The 26,003-nt window shown below is 38.7% G+C and overlaps 3 protein-coding genes across 3 annotated transcripts; 1 reads left to right on the forward strand and 2 right to left on the reverse strand.

Annotated features, from left to right (window-relative positions):
• Window positions 1-590: 590 nt before the first annotated feature.
• On the reverse strand, window positions 591-1,580 carry LOC128054095 (olfactory receptor 11H12-like). The gene has a single exon (XM_052646667.1). It carries the CDS (start codon window positions 1,542-1,544, stop codon window positions 591-593), a length of 954 nt encoding a protein of 317 aa, XP_052502627.1. The 5' UTR covers window positions 1,545-1,580.
• Window positions 1,581-10,865: 9,285 nt separating this feature from the next.
• LOC128054772 (olfactory receptor 11H12-like) lies at window positions 10,866-12,934 on the reverse strand. Its single transcript, XM_052647341.1, is given in 2 exon segments — window positions 10,866-11,864; window positions 12,905-12,934. Coding segments are annotated over 2 exon segments (1,029 nt in total).
• Window positions 12,935-23,269: 10,335 nt separating this feature from the next.
• On the forward strand, window positions 23,270-24,232 carry LOC128054773 (olfactory receptor 4Q3). The gene has a single exon (XM_052647343.1). The coding sequence runs from the start codon at window positions 23,285-23,287 to the stop codon at window positions 24,230-24,232; it is 948 nt and encodes a 315-aa protein (XP_052503303.1). The 5' UTR covers window positions 23,270-23,284.
• Window positions 24,233-26,003: the final 1,771 nt, after the last annotated feature.

The raw sequence follows: 26,003 nt of genomic DNA on the forward strand, positions 1-26,003 counted from the left end.
AGCCATCTCATCCTCTGTCGTCCCCTTCTCCTCCTGCCCCCAACCCCTCTCAGCATCAAAGTCTTTTCCAATGAGTCAGCTCTTCGCATGAGGTGGCCAGAGTGCTGGAATTTCAGCTTTAGCATCATTCCTTCCAAAGATATCCCACAGTTGATCTCCTTCAGAATGGACTTGTTGGATCTCCTTGCAGTCCAAGGGACTCTCAAGAGTCTTCTCCAACACCACAGTTCAAAAGCATCAATTCTTTGGCACTCAGCTTTCTTCACAGTCCAACTCTCACATCCATACATGACTACTGGAAAAACCATAGCCTTGACTAGACGGACCTTAGTCAGCAAAGTAATGTCTCTGCTTTTGAATATGCTGTCTAGGTTGGTCATAACTTTTCTTCCAAGGAGTAAGTGTGTTTTAATTTCATGGCTGCAGTCCCCATCTGCAGTGATTTTGGAGCCCCCGAAATATAGTCTGACACTGTTTCCACTGTTCCCCATCTATTTCCCATGAAGTGATGGGACTGGATGCCATGATCTTTGTTTTCTGAATGTTGAGCTTTAAGCTGACCTGATAATGGACGGAACATCTAGAATGTCTTACATTATGTTGAAACTCCCCATAACTTTTCTCAGGGCTGTCTTTATCTCCTTATTCCGGAGGCTATAAATGAGGGGGTTGAAGAATGGGGTCACCATAGCATAGAACAAAGTTGCAACTTTCTGCATCCCAGCAGAATGTCTGAGCCCTGGGCTCACATACATGACCATCAGAGAGCCATAGAACAGGGATACCACAGCCAGATGAGACCCACAGGTGGAGAAGGCTTTCTGTCTCCCAGTAGCTGAAGACATATGCAACACAGCTGTTAGCACAAGAGTATAGGACCCAAGGATGAAGAGGAAGTTACCAAAGATAACTATTGAGCTTAGACTGTAGCAAAGCAATTGGGTTTTGGGGGCAGAGACACATGCCAATGTGAACAGTGGCCCTGGGTCACACACAACATGGTCAATGATATTTGGTCCACAGAAGGGCATCCGAGAAATGAGAACAATGGGGATCAGGAACCACAGAAATCCACAGACCCAGCAGATAAGGACCAGTTTGGTACAGAGATGCCCAGTCATGATATTAGGGTAGTGCAAGGGACGGCAGATAGCAAGGTACCGATCAAAGGCCATAACGGTCAAATGCAAGCATTCAGTTGCTCCCAAGGAAGAAAAGAAATAAAACTGTAGGAAACATCCAACAAAGGAGATGGTCTTTTTATCTGAGAGGAAGTTGACCAACATCTTGGGGACTATAGAAGAGACATACCAGATCTCTAGAAAGGAGAAATTCCCCAGGAATATGTACATGGGGATGTGGAGTCGCTGGTCACACCATAAAGCACAAATGATGGCCCCATTTCCTGTTATGGTCAGAGCATATATTGTAAGGCAGAGTGAGAAGAGGAGGCTCTGAATCTTCCACTCATAAGAAAAACCTAGGAGTATAAATTCTCTTACAAAGACAAAGTGGGAATGTGGCTCAGAGATGTTCATGGTCATTGGATCAGTAACCTGCAACGTCAACAGACACGTATTTGTCAGTTAGGACTACCTTCAAATGTGTCCCTGTTTAAGAATTAAGAGAAGACAAATACAAATTGGGGCACAGTAGATAGCTGGCTTCACAGAAATAAGCTTTTGCTTGCCTCTAAATCTTTTCCTTACTATGATATCACTAAAAAACTTTAAACTCATTTTGTAAGCTTGTTATTCTTTGGGGAAAGCATGATCTATAATAGTTTCTCATAGATTTGATAGCATATATCAGAAAGTGTTAGTCACTTAGTAGTGTCCAACTTTTTGTGATCCCACGGACTGTAGCTCTCTAGGCTCCTCTGTCCATGGGATTCTCCAGGCAAGAATACTGGAGCGGGTTGCCATTCCATTATTCAGGGGATATTCCTGATCAAGGGATTGAACCTGCATCTCCTGAATTGCAGGTGGATTCTTTACTGTCTGTGCCACCAGGGAAGCCCCATAACATAAATTTGCTCTTAATAAATGTACTAGTTTCTTTCCCTAAACCCATTTTGTGGGGCAACAGACTCAGTAAAGAAGGTTTTAATTTTACTATTTATCTTCAGTTAAATGTGCTACTTAACATACCATTCAACAGTGAAACAAGTGACTATGTTTTACCAACTTGTTAGAATTCATTTAAAGTCAATACTTTTGCATTTCTGCTTAAGCACCATAAAAATGTAAGGCCATAATATTACTTACTGACATTGACTTTTAATATTGTACTGTTGCAATGTCTTCTGTAGAAAGCAGTGGCTTGACATTTCCACTTAATCTTTCTCCCAGATGGAAGTTTGTAAATAAACCTAGGTATGAGACTTTATATTTTTAAGTTGTTTTTTTTTTTCACAAAATTTTGGGATTAGGTTTCTTTATATTTTCAACCATGGAGTCACAAAGAGTCAGACATGACTGAATGACTGAACTGATTCTTTATATACTCATTTGAAGTAAACAATTTCCACTACATGAGAGAAATCAAATGCTTTCTTGGTCACAAGTAAACTTCTTTCATCCTACATTCTCATGAAAACTATGACAAGAATAGGAATACCCTGAAATATTTTGTGTGTGGCAATATACAGGGATGTGAGTCCTAAAAATTGTGAGGGTTTATATTATGGGCACAAACACACAATTTTCAGAAGGAATTTTTTTCCCCACCTATTCTCCACACCAGTGCTCTGCGAAGTCTTCTATAATGATGTGGTGGAAGGAATTAAAATTTCTTCATTTAATAATATGAATCTTTCCAAAACTGCTCCAAATCAGAAACATTAATAAATCAGCATAAAGAAACCATAGAATAAACGAGACTGACAAAGAGGTGTCAGGACTCTCTGCTGTGCTCAAAAGATAAAGGTGTTGTTGTGGTTTTGATATAGATTGAATCTCTAGGGACCTGTCTAAATAGCTATATCTTCTTGTCTTCAGATGGATAAAGAATTTACTGCTGCACAAAAATTAAGATTGCACTTTCTTTACCACAGATTCTTCTGGGATTTGGCCTCTATAGCATTAGGGAAGTTCTCCTCCAAGCCAATGGTTCATTAAAAGTTAAACTATCGCATATTCTCTGAGGAATCAGTAAAGAGTAGTGACTTACTCTGAGGCCCTATTGTTTACAAATCACTTGCCCATCTGAAATATGGATTCCAAAAGTTTCCAGAAGGCACAGTTTGAGGAGAAATAAGATACAATGTGTCACAAAAGATTCTTATAGGAATATTTCAAAGATCATCGGGCATATTTTGGAGGATAAGGAAGTGATGGGCAGAGAACCCAATGAGGCAAATGTTCAGGTGAAGAAACTGTAGGACATTGAGGATGAAAATTTGGAGAATTTAGAAATAGCTTATAGCATAGTATTCTTTAGATATGAGAGAAGTATTAAAGTTAACTGACTGAAATATTTCAGAGGCACATGTGAATTCCTAATTAATATGAGACATCAATTTTTTTTTACCCTTCAATTTTTACCTTCAGCCATTTAGGGTTTACCTAGTATACTAAAACACCCAGGTGAGAATGAAAGCTCATATCATGTAGCATAAAATGATTGCGGACATCAGGAATATAAGCCTTGGAACACTGGTCTGTGAACCATAAGCTGCTTGAGAATGCTCATGTGCTCAGTCACTAAGTTGTGTCCGACTCTTTGCAACCCCATGGACCACAGCCAGCCGGAGTCCTCTGCATAGGATTTTCCAGGCAAGAATACTGGAGTGGGAATATTTAAACATAAATTGCTCACACTAAAAGTGATATTCCCTGGTGGCTCAGACAGTAAAGAATCTACCTCCAATGCAGGAGATCCGGGTTCAATCCCTGGGCCTGGAAGATATCCTGGAGAAGGAAATGGCTACTCACACCAGTATTCTTGCTCGGGAAATCCCATGCACAAAGGAACCTGGAGGGCTATAGTTCATAGTGTCACAAAGAGTCAGATAGAACTGAGGAACACTTTCAAACTGAGAGACTAAAGGGGAAATAGATTACTTAGACTTTTATTACCTTTTAGTGATACTACTTCAGTCCTTAGAAATGCTTAAAACATTGCTTTGATCTTGTTATTTGCCTGCTTAAAAACCACCACTGGTTTCCTTATGCAAAATTTCCCCAGTTCTCCACAAATAAACTTCAAATGCTTTTCTCATCTTAACTTTTCCTACTCCCCCTTTCAGATAAATTGAATAACATTTCATTCTCTGAGTACCTTTCAGTTTCTCATATTTGCATCTTTGTGGTCATTTTGCTTATTGGAAATCCTCATTACCTCCCTCTGCACCTGCAAAACCCCATCTACCCCTCAAGCTCTAGTTCAAATGACATTTTCCCATAATACTTCTTCTTATTCCCCTAACGGCAGCAACTTTTCCACCTCTGAAATTTTATTTAACTGTCTTTGTATTTTTCTTATGATACTTATCAGAAACTTCTTTGTGTTGTCCTTAGTTATATACTTAGATTTTCTCCCTTCCCAGATTATAAAGTATCTGGAGGCAGACAGCTATTATTGTTCATCTTTTAACTAGCAAACAAGTAAAAATACATTGCATTTATTGGCCCTCATGAAATATTTGACTAAATGGTTTTTTGGGTTTTTTTTTTTTTTTTTGCTATATGAGTTTTCTTATTTGTAAAATCAGCACCTTTGAACCAAAGTTATGGCAGAAAGTGAAGAAGAACTAAAGAGCCTCTTGATGAAAGTGGGAGAGGAGAGTGAAAAAGTTGGCTTAAAGCTCAATATTCAGAAAACGAAGATCATGGCATCTGGTCCCATCACTTCATGGCAAATAGATGGGGAAACAGTGGAAACAGTGGCTGACTTTATTTTGGGGGGCTCCAGTGATCACTGCAGATGGTGACTGCAGCCATGAAATTAGATGCTTACTCCTTGGAAGGAAAGTTATGACCAATTTAGACAGTGTATTAAAAAGCAGAGTCATTACTTGCCAACAAAGGTCTGTCTAGTCAAGGCTATGGTTTTTCCAGTAGTCATGTATGGATGTGAGAGTTGGACTGTGAAGAAAGCTGAGCGCTGAAGAATTGATGCTTTTGAACTGTAGTGTTAGGGAAGACTCTTGAGAGTCCCTTGGACTGCAAGGAGACCCAACCAGTCCATTCGAAAGGAGATCAGTTCTGGGTATTCATTGGAACAACTGATGCTGAAGCTGAAACTCCAATACTTTGGCCACCTGATGCAAAGAGCTGACTCATTGGAAAAGACCCTGATGTGGGGTAAGATTGAAGGCAGGAGGAGAAGGGGATGACAGAGGATGAGATGGTTGGATGGCATCATTGACTCAATAGGCATGAGTTTGAGTAAGCTCTGGGAGTTGATGATGGACAGGGAAGCCTGGTGTGCTGCAGTCCATGGGGTTGTGAAGAGTCGGACACGACTGAGCAACTGAACTGAACCGAACTTGAACCAAAGTAAAAAAAAAAAAAAAATTCAAAGTGCATTATAGTATTACTCTACATCTACAGATAATAAAGAGATTCAGTCAGGGAGAGCTCTATACAGGTTAAAATCATTATGAGAGATTTAGAAAATTCATTCAAGAAATGGTTTTAAATGTGACATAGAACAGTACTACTCCAAGTGCAGTTAATATATTAGCATAGTCCTCAAATTGTTAGCTGGAGAAGGCAATGGCACCCCACTCCAGTACTCTTGCCTGGAAAATCCCATGGACAGAGGAGCCTGGTGGGCTGCAGTTCATGGGGTCACTAAGTGTCAGACACGACTTCACGACTTCACGACTTCACTTTCACTTTTCACTTTCATGCATTGGAGTAGGAAATGAACCCACTCCAGAGTTCTTGCCTGGAGAATCCCAGGGATGGAGGAGCCTGGTGGGCTGCCATCTATGGGGTTGCACAGAGTCAGACATGACTGAAGTGACTTAGTAGCAACAGCAGCAGCAAATTGTTAGCTGTCTGTGATAAATTCAGATACTAAGATGAAGCATTTAGAAACTTTCATAGTTGACTAGTTTGTGATGTGTTAAATCTAATAATATAAAAGTTAGCTATATTTCTGTTTTTATATTTCATTTTCTAGTTATTATTTTTTTATTTTATGAAACTATTAATCTTTGCTGCAATGAATTGGGGTCTATTCACTTCAGTAAAAGGCACTGACTTACAGGACAAGTAGAATTCAAACTGAATGAGGAGGGCACACTAAATAGGAGAACTCTGTGTGGGGTACATGGGTCATTAGGCCGTGATGTGCATCTTTGAAGTTGATAAGAGAGAAGAAAAAGAAGACAGCGGTGGGTGGGAAGAAAGCCTTAGTTAGGGTAAGGAAAATGCTTTGGTTAAGCCAGAGAATTAAAGAGGAAGAAGCAGAGTAGAGACCAATCCCAAATTAACAAAATGCTCCCCTAAAGTAGTGTCTTTGAAAGACCATGGTACAGAAAGACTACTTTCTGAAGTGTCTTTACTGTTTGGGCTGCTTCAACAGAAATACTATGATCTATATGTGCCACATAAACAGAATTTTATTTCTCACAGATCTGGAGGCTAGGAAATCCAAGATCAAGGCATCAGCAGTTAGAGTATCTGGTGACAGCATACTTCTTGTTTAGACAGCCTTGTTAACACTGTAACATTACATGGTGGGAGCGATGAAGGAGCTCTCTGGGGTCTTTTTTCAAAGGGCACTAATTCCATTTATGATAGCTCCATTGTCATGACCTATTTACCAAAAGGCCCGAAATCCTAATAGCATACCATCACGCTGGGGGTGTGGATTTCAACATCTGAATTTCGGAGGGACACAAACATTCAGATTATAGCGTAAAGGTTATAAACATTCCAAGGAAAAGGAGCATAGCCATCCCTCCATATCTGTGGGGGGATTGTTTCCAGGATCCCCTAAGATAAAAATGTAGGGAATGTCAAGTCCCTTACATAAAAATGGCACAGTATAGTCAGGTCTTTGATACTGTAGATTCTCCATCCCCAGTGCACCAGACACAGAGGGCTGGCAGTATTTTCAGATTTAGCCATGGAAGCAATTCTGATTCACAACTAACAAACTGTTTTGTTTTGAAATGTGAGAGCATGTATATAGAGGTATACAGAGAGCATTTATATTATAAGATAGAACACCAGGCTGCTAGATTTCTGTAGTGCAGCAACAGAAATATTACATGATATTGAATGATATCTGTACAGTGGAGAAGAGTATTTTCAGGAACTGCCCAATTTGAAGCAAATTCTTTTCCTATCAAAAGTCAGAGAGGTCTATGATTCCTGAGAAGCAGAACAGAGTATGTGGAGAGAGAGAAAGAGAGAGAGGGGCATATGAAGAGAGGAAGAGGGGTGAGGAGAGAGGGAAAGAGACTGAGACCACTCTCAGATTACAGGTAACTGCAATCTATAATTCTGCATGTCAAATGTTCTTTCATACAAGGACATTGGTTTTTTAAATTGGTAATTCAGTGTTTGCACGTTCACTTGCTCGTAACTCATGTTAAGATAGTCTTTGTCAGTCATATTACTGAGAAAACCATCTTGTGCTTCAACATACTAACATCTCTGCTTAGTGATTCAGCAACATGTATGTTACTGATAAACTCTATATTTCTATATTGATGTACTCTTTATTATTTCTCTCTAATCTGAGTATACAGTGTTTTGACTTGTTAACTCTTTATTATACTGCCCACATTTTTAGCTACACTCTAGTAATTGAGAATTTGGGATAGAAAATTAACTTCCAAATTAAAACTTGTAATGAGAGCAAATTCCCTGTGAACATAAGCATGAAGTATTATAACGATGGAGATATTTTAGGGTTTACTCTTTGCCACACTCTCTGATAAGCAGATTGATTAATTTCATCCTCACAATGGCACTAGGAAGAAATCTCTATCATTATCATTTCTTTAAATATGAGTTAATGGAGGCATAAACGAAGTCATGCAGTTAGTGGAGACAGAATTTGAATTCAGGGAGTCTGGTTCTGACCATTACCACATATTGCCTGTTAACTGCAAATTATTTGTAACCTGCTATCAGGATAGTTAAGTAGCCTTGTGAGCTTCCTGAAGTACCTCTGATTTTAGTTTCAGAGGTGGTGGGCATTCCCTTGGGAGCTCAGAATCAGTCTGATGGCATCCCTCCTGTCTCAAGCCCTATCCACAGGGCCTTTTCTGAAGACACAATGGCTCATTTGGTGCACCAGTCAATGTGTTTTTGGAAACATGAGTAGTCAATATCTCCCTGTGCAACCATGGTTAGTCAATAAATGTCTTAGACCTGTGCCATTCAAATGGACAATTCTCAGAGGTTCTAGTGGAATCAAATTTTCATTGGTCATAGTAGCTTCTTCTCATTCCTCATTCCTACTACCTGAAACCACCTTCTATTAATAATAAACTACCTGCATGTTTCTTCTTTTATGACAATCCAAAACAAGACGCCCTTTTTCAGTTGTGTTGGAAAGAAAAACTTGTAAACCATTTGTTACCAAAGGATGTATTATCTGTTAAATCCATTCACTTTCACAGTAGAGTGATCATTATTTCAAATTATTTGTTTAGTGTCCCAACTAGAAGCTTATATATCCAAACAATGCAAGATATTAAGGTCAGAATTGGTGAATGGTAGGCTTTATATCTGAAGTGGGAGAAAAGCAATTGTGAAAGAGGATGTGTGAAATAAGTCCATTTGAAACTTCAATAAAAGATGTGTTCTTAGGCACAGCAGCTTTAGGAAAATGTGCATATGTAATTTGAGAATCTAGAAATTGAACTATGCATGCTTGTGTGACTTTTGGAAAGTCTTCACGTATCCTGGGGGCAAACAAGTCCCAGTTTTGAAGACTTAATTCTCTAGAACACTGTAAACACACACACACACACACACACACACACACACACACACTCACAGACCAAAATTAAACTAAACACACGGTATTTTGGCTATAAATGGAGAAAACATAATCTAGTTTATGTCTCAAGGAAAGTTGAGAAGGAGAGCTTCTGTAAAAGGGCTTTGCCAAAAGTTCTAGGAAGTGACTTTCATGAAGGCTCTGAGATTTTGATTCCAATAAAGAACATGAGAACAAAGAATTCATTAACATTCATATTTAATTAATATTTATTATGTACTTTCTACCTACTGTTTTAGGAACTTTTGGACTCATAATTTATTAAAATATCACACTAATTGTCTCTGGGGATGGCAATTACCATTTCAATTTTAGTTGAAGTTACCTGCCAAATTCACAGTTGATTAATGGAAGAATTGAGTTCCTACCTAGATCTTTTGATTTTAAGTCTCATGTCCTTTCAAAGATATCATAGTAGGATTGAAAAATAAATCTATTTTTAGTTTTTAAGGAACATCCATACTGTTCTCCATGGTGGCTGTATCAGTTTAGATTCCTCCAACTGTGTAGGAGGGTTCCTTTTTCTCCACATCCTCTCTAACATTTATTGCTTATAGATTTTCTGATGATAGCCATTCTGAGTTGTGTGAGATGATACCTCCTTGTAGTTTTGATTTGCATTTTTGTAGTAATTAGTGATACTGAGCATCTTTTCATGTGCTTTTTAGCTGCATGTCTTCTTTGGAGAAATATCTCTGTACATACTCTGCCCACTTTTTGACTGGGTTTTTTTTTTTTTTCTCCATGTTGAGATGCATAAGCTGTTTGTATATTTTGGAGATTAATCCCTTGTCAGTTGTTTCATTTGCAGAAACTAAAAACAGAACTACCATATGATACAAAAATTCCACTCCTGGCACATACCTGGAGAAAATCATAAACTGAAAAGATACAAGCGCCCCAATGTTCATTGCAGGACTCTTTATAATAGCCAAGACATGGAAGCAATCATAAATGTCCATCAACAGGGTACAAGATAAAGATGTTGTATGTATATACAATGGAATATTGTCATAAAAAAGATCAAATAATGCCATTTGCAGTAACATGTATGGATGTATAGATTGTCATACTGAGTAAAGTAAGTTGGATACAGAAAAACAAATATCATATGATATTGCTTATATGTGCAATCTAAAAAACAAGGGTATAAATGAACTTATTTATGAAACAGAAGTAGAGTCACAAATGTAGAAAGCAAACTTATGGTTGCCAGGGGATAAGGGGTGAGGGAGGGATAAATTGGGAGATTGGGACTGAAATATACACACTACTATATATAAAACATAACTAATAAGAACTTTCTGTGTAGCACAGGGAACTCTACTCTGTAATAGCCTATGTAAGAGAAGAATTAAAAAAAGAGTGAATATACATATATGTATAACTGTTTCACTTTGCTGTACACCTGAAACTAGCACAACATTGTGAGTCAACTATTTTTTATGAAAATTTAAAAAATATTAATAAAAAAAGAAAAACAAGAAATCTAGTTAGAAGTTAAACAGAACCCAAGGCTTTCCCCCACCTCATCACAGAATATACATGTCTGCTATGATGTTGACTGAAGTTTTCCCTAACACTAATCCTGACTGCCCATGATCCCAGGCAAAATTAGTTGTTTTTTCCTTGTGTTTCATATATTGTACATATATTGGTTAGAATATTTATTGCATTTTATAGTAATTATTTTCTTACCTGTCTGCACCATTAGAGTGATATTTGAGGAAGAGATTGTGCCTGATTTATCTTCATAATTATATTCACAATATAGTGCGAAGTGCAGTGTCTAACATGAAGGAGGCATTCAGTTGCTATTTACTGAACGGATGATGGTACAAATGTGTGAAAGTTCAAGGATGGCCATTTTACCCACATCACACTAAACCAGATTATCCCACATTCCTCCTGTGCCTGCTGCCAAAGACTTTTAAAGAAATTTTAAACTTTTCCAGAACTTTCCAGAGAGCTTTTTTCATATCCTTATTCCTGAGACTGTAAATCAAAGGGTTGATGAGTGGAGTCACCATAGCATAGAACAAAGTCATGATTTTCGGCAACAACGTGGAGTGGCTGGATCCAGGGCTCACATGCATCACCATAATGGTCCCATAGAACAGCAGCACCACAGCCAAATGGGACCCACAGGTGGAAAAGGCCTTTTGTCGACTGGATGCTGAGGGCAATCGAAGAACAGCAAGTAGAACCAGGGCATAGGAGATGAGGATGAAAAGGAAGCTAAGGAGGATGATGAGGGAGCTTAGAGTATAGCTGGTGAGCTTGGACATGGGAGCAGGAACACATGAAAGGGTCAGCAGTGGGCCTGAGTCACATACAAAGTGATCAATTGCATTAGGACCACAGAAAGGCAGTTGGGAAATGAGAATAACAGGCACCAGATACCAGAGAAAGCCACATATCCAACAAGCAATCACTAGGTTGAAACAACGTCTATCAGTCATAATTGTGGCATAATGCAGAGGATGGCAGATGGCAAAGTATCGATCAAATGACATTGCTGAGAGAAAGAAGCACTCAGTGGAGCCCATGGAAAAGAAAAAATACAATTGAAGGAAGCAACCAGTGAAAGAGATGGCCTTGCTCGCTGAGAGGAAGTTGATCAGTGTGTTTGGAACAGTGGAGTTGACATACCAGATCTCCAGGAATGCAAAATTCCCCAGCAGGATGTACATGGGGGTGTGGAGATGCTGGTCCCAGCACACAGCACAGATAATGGCTCCATTTCCTATGAGAGTCAGGAGGTAGATGATGGAGAAGAACATAAACAGAATGACCTGAATCTCCCTACTGCAGGGAAAACCCAGAAGGATGAATTCACGCACTGATTCAGAATGGGATGCTGATTCGGAGAGGTTCATTTAGTCTGTAAGCTGTGCTGCAATGAAACATTATTATTGTGAGGCCAAATCCAAACAACTGAGCGTAACACACAAGGCCCTTCACAATTTGATTTTTATCTATTTGTCTAACCTCACCTCTTGAGTTTTACGTCCCAGATAAGAAAAGAATAATTATATTTCTGTCAAATGACATGCTATTCTTCCTACCTAAGATTGCTGTTGCTCCTCCTTTTGGGCTTCCCGCGGGTGGCGCTAATGGCAAAGAACCTGCCTGCTACCGCAGAAGAGGTAAGAGACAGGGGTTGATCCCTCGGTAGGGAAGATCCCCTGAAGGACGGCGTGGCAACCCACTCTGGTAATTTTGCCTGGAGAATCCCATGGACAGAGGAGCCTCGCAGACTACAGTCCATAGGGTGGAAAAGAGTCGGACACAACTGAAGGAGCTTAGCTCGCACACACGTAACACACACACACACCTTCCTTTCTACCTCCGTCTCTTTCTCCCCTCCCTTTCTTCCCTTCACCCCTCCCTCCATCCCTCCCTCTTTCCTTCCTTTCTTCTTTCTTGCCCATCCCTTCTGGAACCTTTCCTTTCTCTTTCTCCATCTTTTTACTGTTTATTTACTTTTTTTCTTTGATCGAATAATTTGTACTTGCAATCTACACCGTTTACTGATTGCCACCTTCTGAAATATTGCTGGACTTCACCATCAATAGTAATTCTTTGTTTTTGCCATAGCATCTGACATAAGTGTGTGTAATCTTATACTATGCCTTCTTGTAACTGGTCACTTTTCTATCTCTTTACCAGTCTGAGCTTCATGAAGGCAGAGATGTATTTTTCATCTTCATATTATGAATTCTTAGCACAGTTCAGTTCACTTCATAGGTAGGCTAGCATATTTCCTGAATCAACATTAAGGATTGAAAAAACATTCTAAAATGTTTTCCAGAAGGAATGAGAAAACACTCTAAAAGCTACAGCATTTTTCTACACTAAAGAATTTGCACTTTATACTTTGCATCAGTTTTTGTTTTGCATGTCTTAATATACCTCCTAGACTATAAACCTCTGAGGACAGAGGCCAAGTGTTAATCATCTTTGATCTTTTTTGATATCTAATACATCAGCTGGTAAAGAATCTGCCTGCAATGTGGGAGACCTGTGTTCAGTCCCTGGGTTGGGAAGATCCCCAGGAGAAGGGAAAGGCTACTCACTCCAGTATTCTGGCCTGGAGAATAACATGGACTGGGGTCACAAAGAGTTGGACACAACTGAGCAACTTTCACATTATTTTTTAGGTAATATGTACATTATAATTGCTTACTAAATGAATAAATCATCATTTCTGCCCCCATTTGAATTTTAATTCAGATAACTTTCCACTTGGAAGCCTTAATCATTTCACATATGCAAGGAAAGAACCATACCATTGGACCTTGAAGAAGAAAGTTGGGGGCGGATGAGTGCAAGGATATGGCAAAAAGAGGAGATGATGGATCAATATGGTATGAGACTAGAGTAACCAAATGTGCCAGTTTGCCTGGGACTGAACTCATTTTAACCCTGAAAGTCTTGTAACTCAGGGAACCCTCAGCCCCAGGGAAGCAGGGATAGCTGGTCACCCAAGTGAGGTCCCAAAGTTGACCCAGCTACCTCAAAAATGCATGTGCACTGGTCCCCTTGGATCTTACTGAAGTCCTTCCATTCTCTTATTTGTCCACAGAGAAAAAGGAAAGGGCTTCACTATGATCATGAGAGTATTAAGAGGACATACAAAAGTACTGAGAAGACACTTGGGAACAACAGCAGGGGCTGTCCAAATGGACTTCCAGGAAGGCTGGATGTCCTGTGCAGCTGAGTACACTCATTATCAACTGATGTCACATTCCAGAAATGCAGGCTGTGTGGAAATACATGGCCAAGGTCCTTGGGTGGGTAGATGCAGCCCTGATACTCTTTCCACTCTAAACTAAATTACTCAGTAATGCTGCATTTTTTTAACCCATATTTCCTTTGACTAACTCTGCTTTTTTCTCTTCATATGGTTACCTGAAGGTAGTTGATTCTTTCAATCAAATTTCTCTGCAGGTATTATTAGAAGAAAATGACTCCATGAAGACCTTGGAAATGGGGAAATATAATGGGAGGAAGCAGCCGCCAGTGAGACAGACTGACTTGGCGTTGTATTTAAGAAGAAGCTGGGGCTGGGATTCTGATCTAGATTGAGTTGATGATTTTTCAAAACATTTAATGATCTGGTTTCTGATGATCAATATACTGAAGAAAACATATAGCAACCTTGGAAAAAGAAAGACCTAAAATAGTTTAATTTGGTTTCCTTTCTTAAGGGAAAGAAATATTTTATTATTCTCGAGGGACACTCTGGTATCGGTATGAACCACATTGATGTCTGAAACTTCCTCCAGAAGAACTTTGAATGTCTCCCTGACAGTCGTTAGCCCTGGTTTGGCCAGGATCTGTATCTCTATCTCTTCTTTCTAAATGCAGTGATATCATGGAATCTATTCTATCATTGTTTATCAAAACCATTGTTATGATTTCCCAAGACTTGATTACCCAGTAGACAGACAATTATATATACATATGAGTAAAAACAAAACAGGGTTAATATTCTTTTAGCTTTAAAAAGAATTTGTGAAACATTCCCAAACTGCTTTGCTTTTCCTAATTCCTTAACCTACCTGGACTTCCAAGTGGATGGTAATTACTGTAGTTTGTCGTTGTTTCTGTCTCTCCGAAACAATATACGGATATGTAGATACAGCTCCTATAAGTGGAACCAGGGAAGCAATACTTTTAATCCTGCTTGACATCATCTCCTATGAATTGCTAGTCATAACTGAACTCTTTTTTTGCTTTCAAAAGAGCATACTGTCACTTAGAGTTGTGAAAAAGCTAGAAAAAGGATTCATCTATACTTACTTCTTTTAATGACAAACACCACAGATTTGCCTGGGAATTGAAGCTATTTAGATTTTTGGTCCTCAGATCTTTTATCAAGAATACCACGACCACCACCACCACCACCAAGAAACAAATTTAGGATTATTTCTTGAGGAAAAAAGAAAATATAGGGACATGATGAGATTTATTTCTGCATACCTGTGAGCTATGCTCAGGAGGAACTGAGTCAGTGTGTCCTTGCTTCTCAGCTCCTATCTCAAAATTGTGATTCCCAGGACTTTCACTGAAAAACAAACCTCCTTTTGTACAATTAACTTGGCAGTGACTGCCAAGATTCTTGTCAGGGGAGTTGTCTGGAGGATGATGAAGGTTAGACTCTGGGAGTGGTTTCTAGTTTTTAATTTGGAAGAAAGGATTCAAGTATCATCTACATAAATTTTTTAATCTTAAAAAAAAAAAAAGGGAGTTCTGAACCAACACAACATTGTAAAGCAACAGTCCTCTAATTAAAAACAAATTTAAAAAATAGAGTTCTGGAGAGCATCCTAAAGATTTGGTTCTTTGTATATTTTAAAAAGTTGTCCTTAAAAAAAAAAAAGTTATCCTTTGGGAAGGCTAGTCTCTCAGGCCAGTATCTGCCTTTACCATCTCTGATTAAATACTTTTTAGAGAGCAACTAGGAAAAATAAGTAGTTGTGTGAACTGAGCATATGGTTGTGTCTTCTGAACTCAAAGTTAATTATGAAATATCTTTTTATTCTGTAAGACCATGGTTGCTCTAGGGAAAAGTGACAGCCATATAATCGATCACCAGAGAAATGCAGAAAATTGAAAATGTTTTTCTTATGAGGAAAAAAAAGGGAAAAACTTAAGGAATATGAGATCTTTGTTTCTAGTGGTGCCATTATGGTTTATTTTTTGTTTCCTTCAGAATCAGTGGTCTAACTGTATTAGCTCTGTACTATCATAGTATGAGGCCTTCCCAGCTGGCGTTAGTGGTAAAGAACCCACCTGCCAATGAAGGAGATTTAAGAGACATGGGTTTGATCCCTGGGTCAGGAAGATCCCCTGGAGGAGGGCATGGCAACCCCTTCCAGCATTCTTGCCTGGAGAATCCCATGGACAGAGGAGCCTGGCAGGCTACAGTCCATAGATTCACAGAGTTGAACACGACTGAAGCAACGTAGCACACATCATAGTATGATGAGTTTTCTCTTAAGATTCTTGAAATTATTCCCAATGTTATTCTAACTTTTTTGTGTACAAAAAAATAATTATCTTTTTTGATCAATATAATAGGCTCAATAATGCTATTTCAAAAACATCTTCCTTGAGGTGTTACCTCCATATTTTTTTCAGAGTCACTATCTGAATGACCATTTATTTTTTCAAACAAAATTCACATTTCATTTAGGTTGAAATAAACTTTACAAAATTGTTTTTTTTCACCAAAAAATATAACAGGAGTATTTTCTGTATTATTCGTGGATAAACCACAAAACACTTATTTTTGTAGTTTTGCTTTGTAGATCAAGATAAGGGAGTACATACAGTCATGGAAAACGGCAGAAGAAAACAGAGACGTCAGTTGTGAATGACCATTTTTTTATACTTTAATTAAAAAAAAAATCTTTGGTTATGCTGTGTACCATGTGGGGTTTTAGCTCCCCAACCAGAGATTGAACCCAAGCCCTTTGCAGTGAGAATGTGAAGTCCTAACCACTGGACCACCAGGGAATTCCTTGAATGACCTTTTAGAGGATCTCTGGAGTCAGGTTACAGTAACACAGATTGATATAATCAGTCTGTTAGTGTCTATTTCTATGTGGTAGTGAAAGGTTGAGCAAAAAATATTGGAAATTTGAAGTATTTATAGGTCATTATAGTGCAAGGTGGGGAGCTGTGAGCATCAAGAGCCAGTTTGAGGTGGCAGAACTACAACATGTGCGTGACTAGGACTGCAGGACCCAAGGTAGAGTGCACATGGGCCAAGACACACTTTCCCTACTTAACAATTTTGTCTAGGATCAGTTCTATCTTAATTTCATCTGTGCTAGGCTCGCCATAGGTTGCCAACTGTTGGTTTTTACCCTGTCCCAAATAAAACTCTTTCTGCGTTGTGATGAAGTAAGACCAGTGTTTCAAACTTCATGTGCATTATGGTGGGAGGTTTTCCATTGTGATGGAAATATTTTTATTATTATCAAGTGTGCAAAGATATCCATTCTATTTCACAAATTGGGAATTCATTGGACATATATTCTGCTTAGTGGACAGAAATATTTGACATGTATATTTGTTTTCTATGATATTTAGAGTCATTTTAGCTGACACAGTCCCTCTTCTTGCTGCTGGGGGAAGCCACTGTTCCCTAGCATTGGGTTTAGCAACCAAGATTTAGCAACCCACTCCAGTATTCTTGCCTGGAGAATCCCATGGACAGAGGAGCTTGGTGGGCTACAGTCCGCGGGTCTCAAAGAGTCAGACACGACTGAGCGACTTCACTTTCACTTTCAGGCATCTTTTTCTCTTCTCCATAAAACCTAAGGCACAATGGTAAAGAATTCACCTGCCAGTGCAGGAGATGTGGGTTTGACTCCTGGCTCAGGAAGATCCCTTGGAGCAGGAAATGGCAACCCACTCCAGCATTCTTGCCTGAGAAATCCCATGGATGGAGGGGCCTGGAGGGTTACAGCTCATGGGGTGGTAAAGAGTCAGAAATGCCTGAGCAACTGAGCACACAGACATCTTTTTTTCTTCTCCATAAAAGCTAAGGCTCAGCACTTTTTAAACTTCCACCTCTTTCAGTCCTAAAAAGGTGGAAAAAGAGAGATAAGAAAGTTAACGTAGGGAAATTCCCTGAAGCCCAGGGGTTAGCACTCTCTGCTTTCACTGCTGAGGGCATGTGTTCAATTCCTGGTCAGGGAACTAAGATCCCTCAAGCCAAGCTGCCAAACAAACAAGCCAAAAAAGAATGTCAACATGTTTTTTAAAAGGCTAGACTTCTGCTTTCCTAATAACTTTTCCTTGTAAAGGGACAGAAACCTTCTTGCATTCTATCATGGCAATTGATTTAAACTTCTTTGTCATTTAACATCTTTACCCACTAGCTTCAGGTAGACGTGTCAACATGTTGATTAATTGGATGTAGAAATATTCTTTGGAGAAAAGTTAATGACCATCCAGAAATTTAAAAAAAAGAAATTTAGTGGACTAGTTTAACAGCAGACTGGAGAGCAGATAAAAAATATATTAACTCAAGACTGTATCAGAAGAATAAGTAATGCATTCTGAATAGATAAAAAAGAGAAAAATGAAAGAGAAGTTAAAGTGGAAGTCCAATATTAGTTTGACAACTGAAAAAGATGAGAGAAGCAGACAGAAGTAAATATTAAAAGACAAAATGTTTGAAAATTTTTATAGATTTGGTCAAGCACAAAAATCTACAGTCTCAAAGAGCAAGCCCAACACATTACAAACAGTATAAATAAGAATAGATTCATACTTATATGAGTTATATGTAAGCAACAGAAAACTAAAGACAAAAATATTACTTGAAAAGGAACAAGAGAAAAAAATTGATTGGTTACATCTCCAGAAGTAGGACTTATGCAGAAAGTTGATTGCTCAATATCTACAGTGAAATCCGGATGTGGAATTATATCTTGAATATCCTGGGAGGGAAACTGCCTAATCAGAAGTGCATCAGCAGGAACAACATCCATGGAGGATTGGTGTTAAACAAATACACGTTAAATAAAAGCAGTTGGAGAAACATGTGAGGTGCACCCTTCCTAACTCTAATAAATATCCAGACTTTGTGTTTTACTTCTTTAGACATAATTTTTAAACAATCTGTATCTGAGAGTTCTTTTATAAACCATGTGTGATAAGCCCAGTGTCTGAAGTCTGGGTGTCTGTCTCTTGTGTCTGAGCTTTTTGGTGGCTCTAACTTGTGACACTTTGTTATATTGTATATTGTGGTAAGAAAAATAACAGCACCAAAAATCTCAGAGGCCTAATCCTCAAACTAACATATTCCAAGCCTGTGAATCTGCTAGTTCACCTGGTGAAATGGACTTTGATGTACTAAGATAAGGGTTTCAGCTGGGAAAACTTTCAGTTTCTAGGTGGCCCCATTCAAGGTGTAACCTTGTGTCCTTAAGAGCATTGAACCTTTCCTGGTTTCAGGAACCAGAAAGATGGTAGGTGTGAGACAAGGCTTGATTTAGTGTTGCAGGCTTTGCAGATTCTTTCCAAAGCCTCCAGAAAGGACTATAGCCCTGCCAACACTGATATTTAGCACAGCAAGACTTTGTTAGACTTCTGACCTATAGAATTGTAAAGATAATAAATGTATTTGTTTAAGCCACTGAGTTGGTGGTCATTTGTTGCATTACTGTGGCAGTACAATAGTATTACAACTAAAAGAAATTGTTTTTGAAGTATTTCAGTTGTCTTTGGCTTTGTCTGCTCTTTGTCTATGAGAAAGACGTGTGTGTGGATTCTGTGAGACCCAGGAGGAAAATCCCTTCCTCACCCAGGGTTTGGGCTTGTGGCTGTCAGGCACCAGAGGACACTATTTGTTAAAGATATCCCTAAGTGAAAGCAAAGTCTGAGATTCCTGATATGTAAACTAAGGCTGCTACATTCGTGAGGGCCTCTCTGTAACCCCAGCTTCTAAAGGGCTTTTTTTCCCTTCCCATCTACTTATTACCAAGGCAACCTTCCCTACATACAGTTCCCTAGAATTTGAGTGAGAAGCATGCTTAGTTCTGATTTTTCTATTTTTATATATTATATATATTATAGAATGGCTATTTGATAACAGTTTGATAGGGTGTTTAGCTATGCTTAGGCGATGTTAAGGCACATTTTTATTTTCACCTCTTTAAGAAACAAAAAGGAATTTTTGTGACTATAGGAATTCATAAAATGTGTGCTTATTCCTAATCTGCTGAGATGTTTGTATACGACAAAAATCCTCAAGTATCGTTTTGTTGACAAGTGTAAGCAATATAGATGGTTGAGACTCTACCAGATACATAGGTGTCAAGGAAATGCAAATGTATATGTAAAATAATAGATATGTTTTTACTTATTAAGAGCAAAGAAGAGTAATTTGTTTGAAAACATAAATGGCTAGTTCAGTTCAGTTCAGTTGCTCAGTCGTGTCCAACTCTTTGCAACCCCATGAACCACAGCATACCAGGCCTCCCTGTCCATCACCAACTCCCGGAGTCCACCCAAACCCATGTCCATTGAGTTGGTGATGCCATCCAACCATCTCATCCTCTGTCGGCCCCTTCTCTTCCTGCCCTCAATCTTTCCCAGCATCAGGGTCTTTTCCAACGAGTCAGCTCTTTGCATCAGGTGGCCAATGTATTGGAGTTTAGCTTCAACATCAGTCCTTCCAGTGAACACCCAGGACTGATCTCCTTATGCTGGATATAAAATAAAAGTGATAAAACATAAAACTTGAGATGAAACAGAAAGATTTAGAAATTTGAAGGAAAGTAAATTATTCACTTTAGTTCAAAGTAACTAAAGTGAATAATTTACTTTCCTTCGGAGTATTACTCAGCCATTAAAAAGAATACATTTGAATCAGTTCTAATGAGATGGATGAAACTGGAACCGATTATACAGAGTGAAGTAAGCCAGAAAGAAAAACACCAATACAGTACACTAACACATATATATGGAATTTAGAAAGATAGTAATGATGACCCTGTATGTGAGACAGCAAAGGAGACACAGATGTGTAGAGCAGACTTTTGGACTCTGAGGGAGAGGGAGAGGGTGGGATGATTTGGGAGAATGGCATTGAAACATGTATACTATCATGTAAGAAACGAATCACCAGTCTATGTTTGATGCAGGATACAGGATACTTGGGGCTGGTGCACAGGGATGATCCAGAGGGATGGTGTGGGGTGGGATGTGGGAGAGGGGTTCATGTTTGGGAACTCATGTACACCCATGGTGGATTCGTGTTGATGTATGGCAAAACCAATACAGTATTGTAAAGTAAAATAAAGTAAAAATAAAAATTAAAAAATAAATAAATAAATAAAATTAAAATAAAACAAAGTAACTGCAATAAGTTTTTCTAAGTAAATATTATTTTGGGTTAATTTTCTATCTCTGTTCATTGAAAACCTAAAAATGGTAGAATGTCAACTATGCTAATGGGAAGTAATTCTTAGGATAAAACTGACTTGGAAATTTTTATCTAGAGTAAGAAGATAATAAATGTCCTATTAAGAAGCCATAGATGAGGCTGATGAGAAGCTATAAGTTTGGGCATTCTGGAGAGCAATGACTCTAATGACTGGGTATGTCTCTTTCAGGGACCCTGGAAGCTACGCTGATGCAGTTGGATGGGCGATATTGACTTCTACAATGCCTGGATAATCTAACTCGGTGTGGGTCCTACTCTCACCTGCGTATATCTCATCTTTTCCCTTGAACTGTCACTTTGAAGTGGGAGGGAAAAAAAAGCTAAAAACCTGTCTGCCATGAGAATTCCTTCTGCAAAAGAGAAAGGTCTGATATTATCCTGTTGGTATGCTTTATTTCTTATTCTTATCCTAAGGTGAAATCCAAGTATAAGTGTTACCTTTTAATGTCATGTTAAAATATTATTTAACAAGACTACTTAAGGCTCATCTAACTCTAGAAGGATGTAATTTTAACCTAGTATTTGCTATTTATGGGATTACAGATGTATACAATTATATAGATAGATATAATAGAAAACTGCTAAACTGTGTTAATTTTCTTGTTAGTGTGGGGGAAAAATCCCAAATGTTAAGCTTGTGTTTTCCTTTAGGGCATTAACTGGTTTATGTATACCTTAGAAATTTTATTTTAGTGTTCTTTTTTATACTGTGTTTATATAAATTTATTATTTATATTGTTTTTTGAATTGGCTTTGTCATCCTATCATCCCTCACTAAAGAATTAAATACAATTTTGACATGTGTTCATCATCTATTTCAGAATTATGTTTTTTTAATTTATTTTTTATTAAAGGATAATTGCTTTATGGAATTTTGTTGTTTTCTGTCAAACTTCAACATGAATCAGCCATATCAGAATTATGTTTTATAACATAAAAAATTTTACTTTGACAGCATCACAGTCAGGTACTAAAGATAGCATCTTTGTTTTCTGGATAAGATCCATACACAGGCACCAGAGAAGACGCTTGAAGTATTATCAAGAGACTTGTGTTGTGTTAAGGCTCTGTAACACCCTGAAGGAAGTGTTCCTGCTTGTATAGCTTCCTATGGTGACTTGGCATTTATCATTCAGCCTAACCCACTCCAGGAAGCATGGTTGGGAAACCATTGAGAATCATTTTACTCAGATAACAGACTGACATATGGAAAATTAGTAACACACGTAGTGTCAAATTAATCAACACGAAGTAGGTAAATGGGAGGGCTGTGTTGTACAATAAGGTTTGACTGTTCAGAACCTTCAGAGCCTAAAGTCAGCTTTCCAGCAAGAACTGACATACAGACAACTCAAACAACAGCAGCCCAGGGAATCCCAGGGCTCGTTAGGCTGAAAGGTGGCATAAGGACCATAAAAGCTTCAGATACAGACAAAGCACTAGGGAGAGGGGATCTCTCCAGTCCTTGCAGCCAGCCCTCAATTAGGGCGTGACTCATAAGAACAGCATTAGGGCACAGACGGGGCAACTTCGATGGTCATCTGAGAATTTCTCATTTTCCTAGCCTGAGACTATGAAGAAGGGGCTGGTGGAATGAAGAGCAGGGTAAAATAAAACTGCATAGTTCCTGATACTCAATGATGTAAGTTTCTCAGATCTCCAGTCTCCTCCCTTACACCTCTTTCTGACTCTGAAATACTTTTTATACCTTCTGTTGTTCATACTCTTTCTCTATATTGACATTTATTAATCTTAAATTTAGGAAATCATTTGAGTCTTGTTCTTGGTTTATACACTTAGAAGCATTCACAGAACAGTGAAATTCCCACAGCATCAGAGAATTCTAGGGATGATAGCATTTTAGAAGGTGACTACAAGATTTGCATAAGATAGGATCAAATTTACATAACAGAAGGCACTGAGTTCATGGGGGCTTCCCTGGAAGCTCAACAGTAAAGAATTCATCTGACAATGTAGGAGATGTAGGTTCAATCCCTGGGGTGGGAAGATTCCCTGAAGAAGGAAATGCTAACCCACTGTAGTGGGTTCATCAACTGGGAAATACCGTGGATGGAGGAAGCTGGTGGGCTACAGTCCATGGGGTCACAAAAGAGTCGGACACTACTTAGTGGCAATACAACAATAGCTGGATTCATGGCAATAGTGTCCGGAGCCTACCTAATTCTAATATAACCCATCTGGATCCTAATTCCCATTTCTTCAATTATTTCAGTTGCCTCTTTTTTTTTTTTTTTTTTTTTGGCCTTTTGTCTAGCTTAATTCTCTCTTGTTCGTATTTAATTCATCTTTCTTAGGTCACTTGGTATTCTTGACCTGATGAAAAAAGAAAATGATTCTAAGGTGACAGAATTTGTTCTTCTGGGTCTATCATCATCCTTGGAGCTGCAGCTATTTCTCTTCTTAATATTTCTGTTGTTTTACATGGCCATTGTCCTGGGAAACCTCTTGATAGTGGTAACAGTGCGAGCTGATACTCACCTGCTCCAATCACCTATGTACTATTTTTTGGGCCACCTATCCTTCATTGACCTATGCCTGAGCTGTGTTACTGTGCCCAAGATGTTAGGAGATTTCCTACAGGAGGACAAGATCATCTCTTTTTCAGGATGCCTGGCCCAGATCTACTTCCTGCACTTTCTGGGTGCCAGTGAGATGTTTCTGCTGACAGCCATGGCCTACGATAGGTATGTTGCCATATGTAATCCTTTGCACTACCTGACAGTCATGAACCGCCAGCTCTGCTTTCAGATGGTTTTTGCCTGTTGGTGTGGGGGTTTTGTCCATTCTATCACACAGGTCATACTGGTCATTCAGCTGCCCTTCTGTGGGCCCGATAAACTGGACAACTTCTACTGTGACGTCCCACAGGTCATCAAGCTAGCCTGCACAGACACATACGTAGTAGAGGTGCTGATGGTCTCCAACAGTGGTCTGTTGTCTCTGGTCTGTTTCTTGGTCTTGCTCTTCTCTTATGCCGTCATCCTGGTCACCCTGAGAACTCGGCTCCACCAGGGCCAGAGCAGGGCACTCTCTACCTGTGCCTCCCACCTAACAGTGGTCAGTCTGATCTTTGTGCCGTGTGTATTCATCTACCTGAGACCTTTCTGCAGCTTCTCTGTGGACAAAGTTTTCTCTGTCTTCTACACAGTGATCACACCTATGTTGAACCCCCTCATTTATACTCTCAGGAACACTGATATGAAGACAGCCGTGAAGAAGCTGAGAAAAAAACATGTGACATCCTGCTGCCATGTCAAAGAATGAACAGAAAGAGGTGATTTAGAAAATGTATTCTTTCTTAACACACTCTTAACTCATCCAGTACCTGAGTACATGCATGAGAACAAATTTGATGACTTTGGTATAAAAGAGAAGGCAGTATAAAAATTATAATGTATTGTTCTTGATTATAGCTGGGAGGCATAGGTGACTTTATCAGGTGTCAAATATTAAGCAAGGACCTCAGTAGTGTTTACTGGCCCACAAATGATAATAGGAATTGAGTACTAGGGTCAAAGGGACACGTTGAAAGATCAGCTCTTCTAGCCTTTTGCCTATAAGTGGTCTTCCTTTATTCATTTCCTTTTTAAGCTCTTATCAAATGAAAGAAGATTGTACAGCTCCTTTTGTGTCCTACTCCTCTAGGGTATAACATTTCCTGGTGTCCAGAAGTTCCTTCTGAGGTCTCATCAGAGAATCTTCCAAGGCAATGTGAATCCCTTTTGTCTTGTCTGCAACAAATCTTGAAAGCATCACAAACTAGCCTGCATATTAGTGTTAATCCAGGAACTATAGTGTGCATTGCGCCAATTTTTAGAAATGCAGTTGAACAACTCATTTGATTGAACATAAGCTCTTAATGAAGTTTATGTGTAAAGGAAAGGAAGTCTAAGGGTGGTAGAGGGAGGGAAGCTCTCAGCATTCTGCTGTAGAGAATTCTCTAGAAGAGGCATTCCATTTCACCTAGAGTTTTTCTTTTAGCTGAATTCTTGAGAGAGATTGATAAGACTGTTCTCTAATTGTTCACAATGTTTGAGAGCTCTGAACTCTAAAGGAAAAAGAGAAAGAAATGAGCTATGGTTTAAAGCACCCATCTACCTGGTTCCTGCCCTTGAAGAACTATTGCTCTGCCCAGAAGTGTTTTGAAAAGTAAGTAATATTATTCAACTTTGTTTTTACCAACTCAAATTTGTTAAATAGTATCTTGCCCAAGATCATGTAGAAAAAGTGTAATTAACCAGGAAAGCTAGAAACTTTAATTAAGGCTAAGTTAATATTTTTTTCTCCTTAGGAAGAGTATTAATACAATCAGATGAACTAACTGCTTTATTTCAATTATACATCCATAGGATCTCAAGACCTAAGAGATCCTTGAAAAAAGATTCGCCAGAACATTTATATTTAAGATTATCTAGGTGACTCAGTGGTAAAAAATCTGCCTGCCAAGCAGGAGGTGTGTGTTCGATCCCTGGGTCAGGAAGATCCCCTGAAGAAGGAAATGGCAACCAACTCTAATATTCTTGCCTCGGGAATCCCATGGATAGAGGATCCTGGAGGGCTACAGGGTCGCAAAGGGTAGGACATGGCAGTGATTAAACAATTACAGCAAACCTATGACATAAGGCTCTTTGCAACTTTTTATGCCTATGGAAGGAATTTATTCTATTTACTAAATAATAGTAGAATGATGGACTTTGAAGAATATTTTTAAATTTGTTCTCTTTATTTCCTAATCAATTGCTATAGGGAGGCTTTTCTGATTACTTAGTTAAAAAGTATACTTCAGGAAAAAAATGTCTGAAATTCTACCTAATACTATGATTTACTAGATAATTTGCAATACTCCTCATCATGTAAGAGTTTTCTTTACATCGGAGTAAAGAGTGGATTTTCTGTTTTATGCTGGGAGTTAGTGACTTTATGCTTAAGAAACTATTTATGTGTGTGTGTGTGTGTGTGTGTATGTGTGTGTGTGTATGTGTGTGTGTATATGTGTGTGTGTGTGTGTGTATGTGTGTGTGTATGTATGTGTGGC

The sequence above is a fragment of the Budorcas taxicolor genome, chromosome 10 (assembly GCF_023091745.1).
Source record: "Budorcas taxicolor isolate Tak-1 chromosome 10, Takin1.1, whole genome shotgun sequence".
NCBI classification, from domain to species: Eukaryota; Metazoa; Chordata; class Mammalia; order Artiodactyla; family Bovidae; genus Budorcas; species Budorcas taxicolor.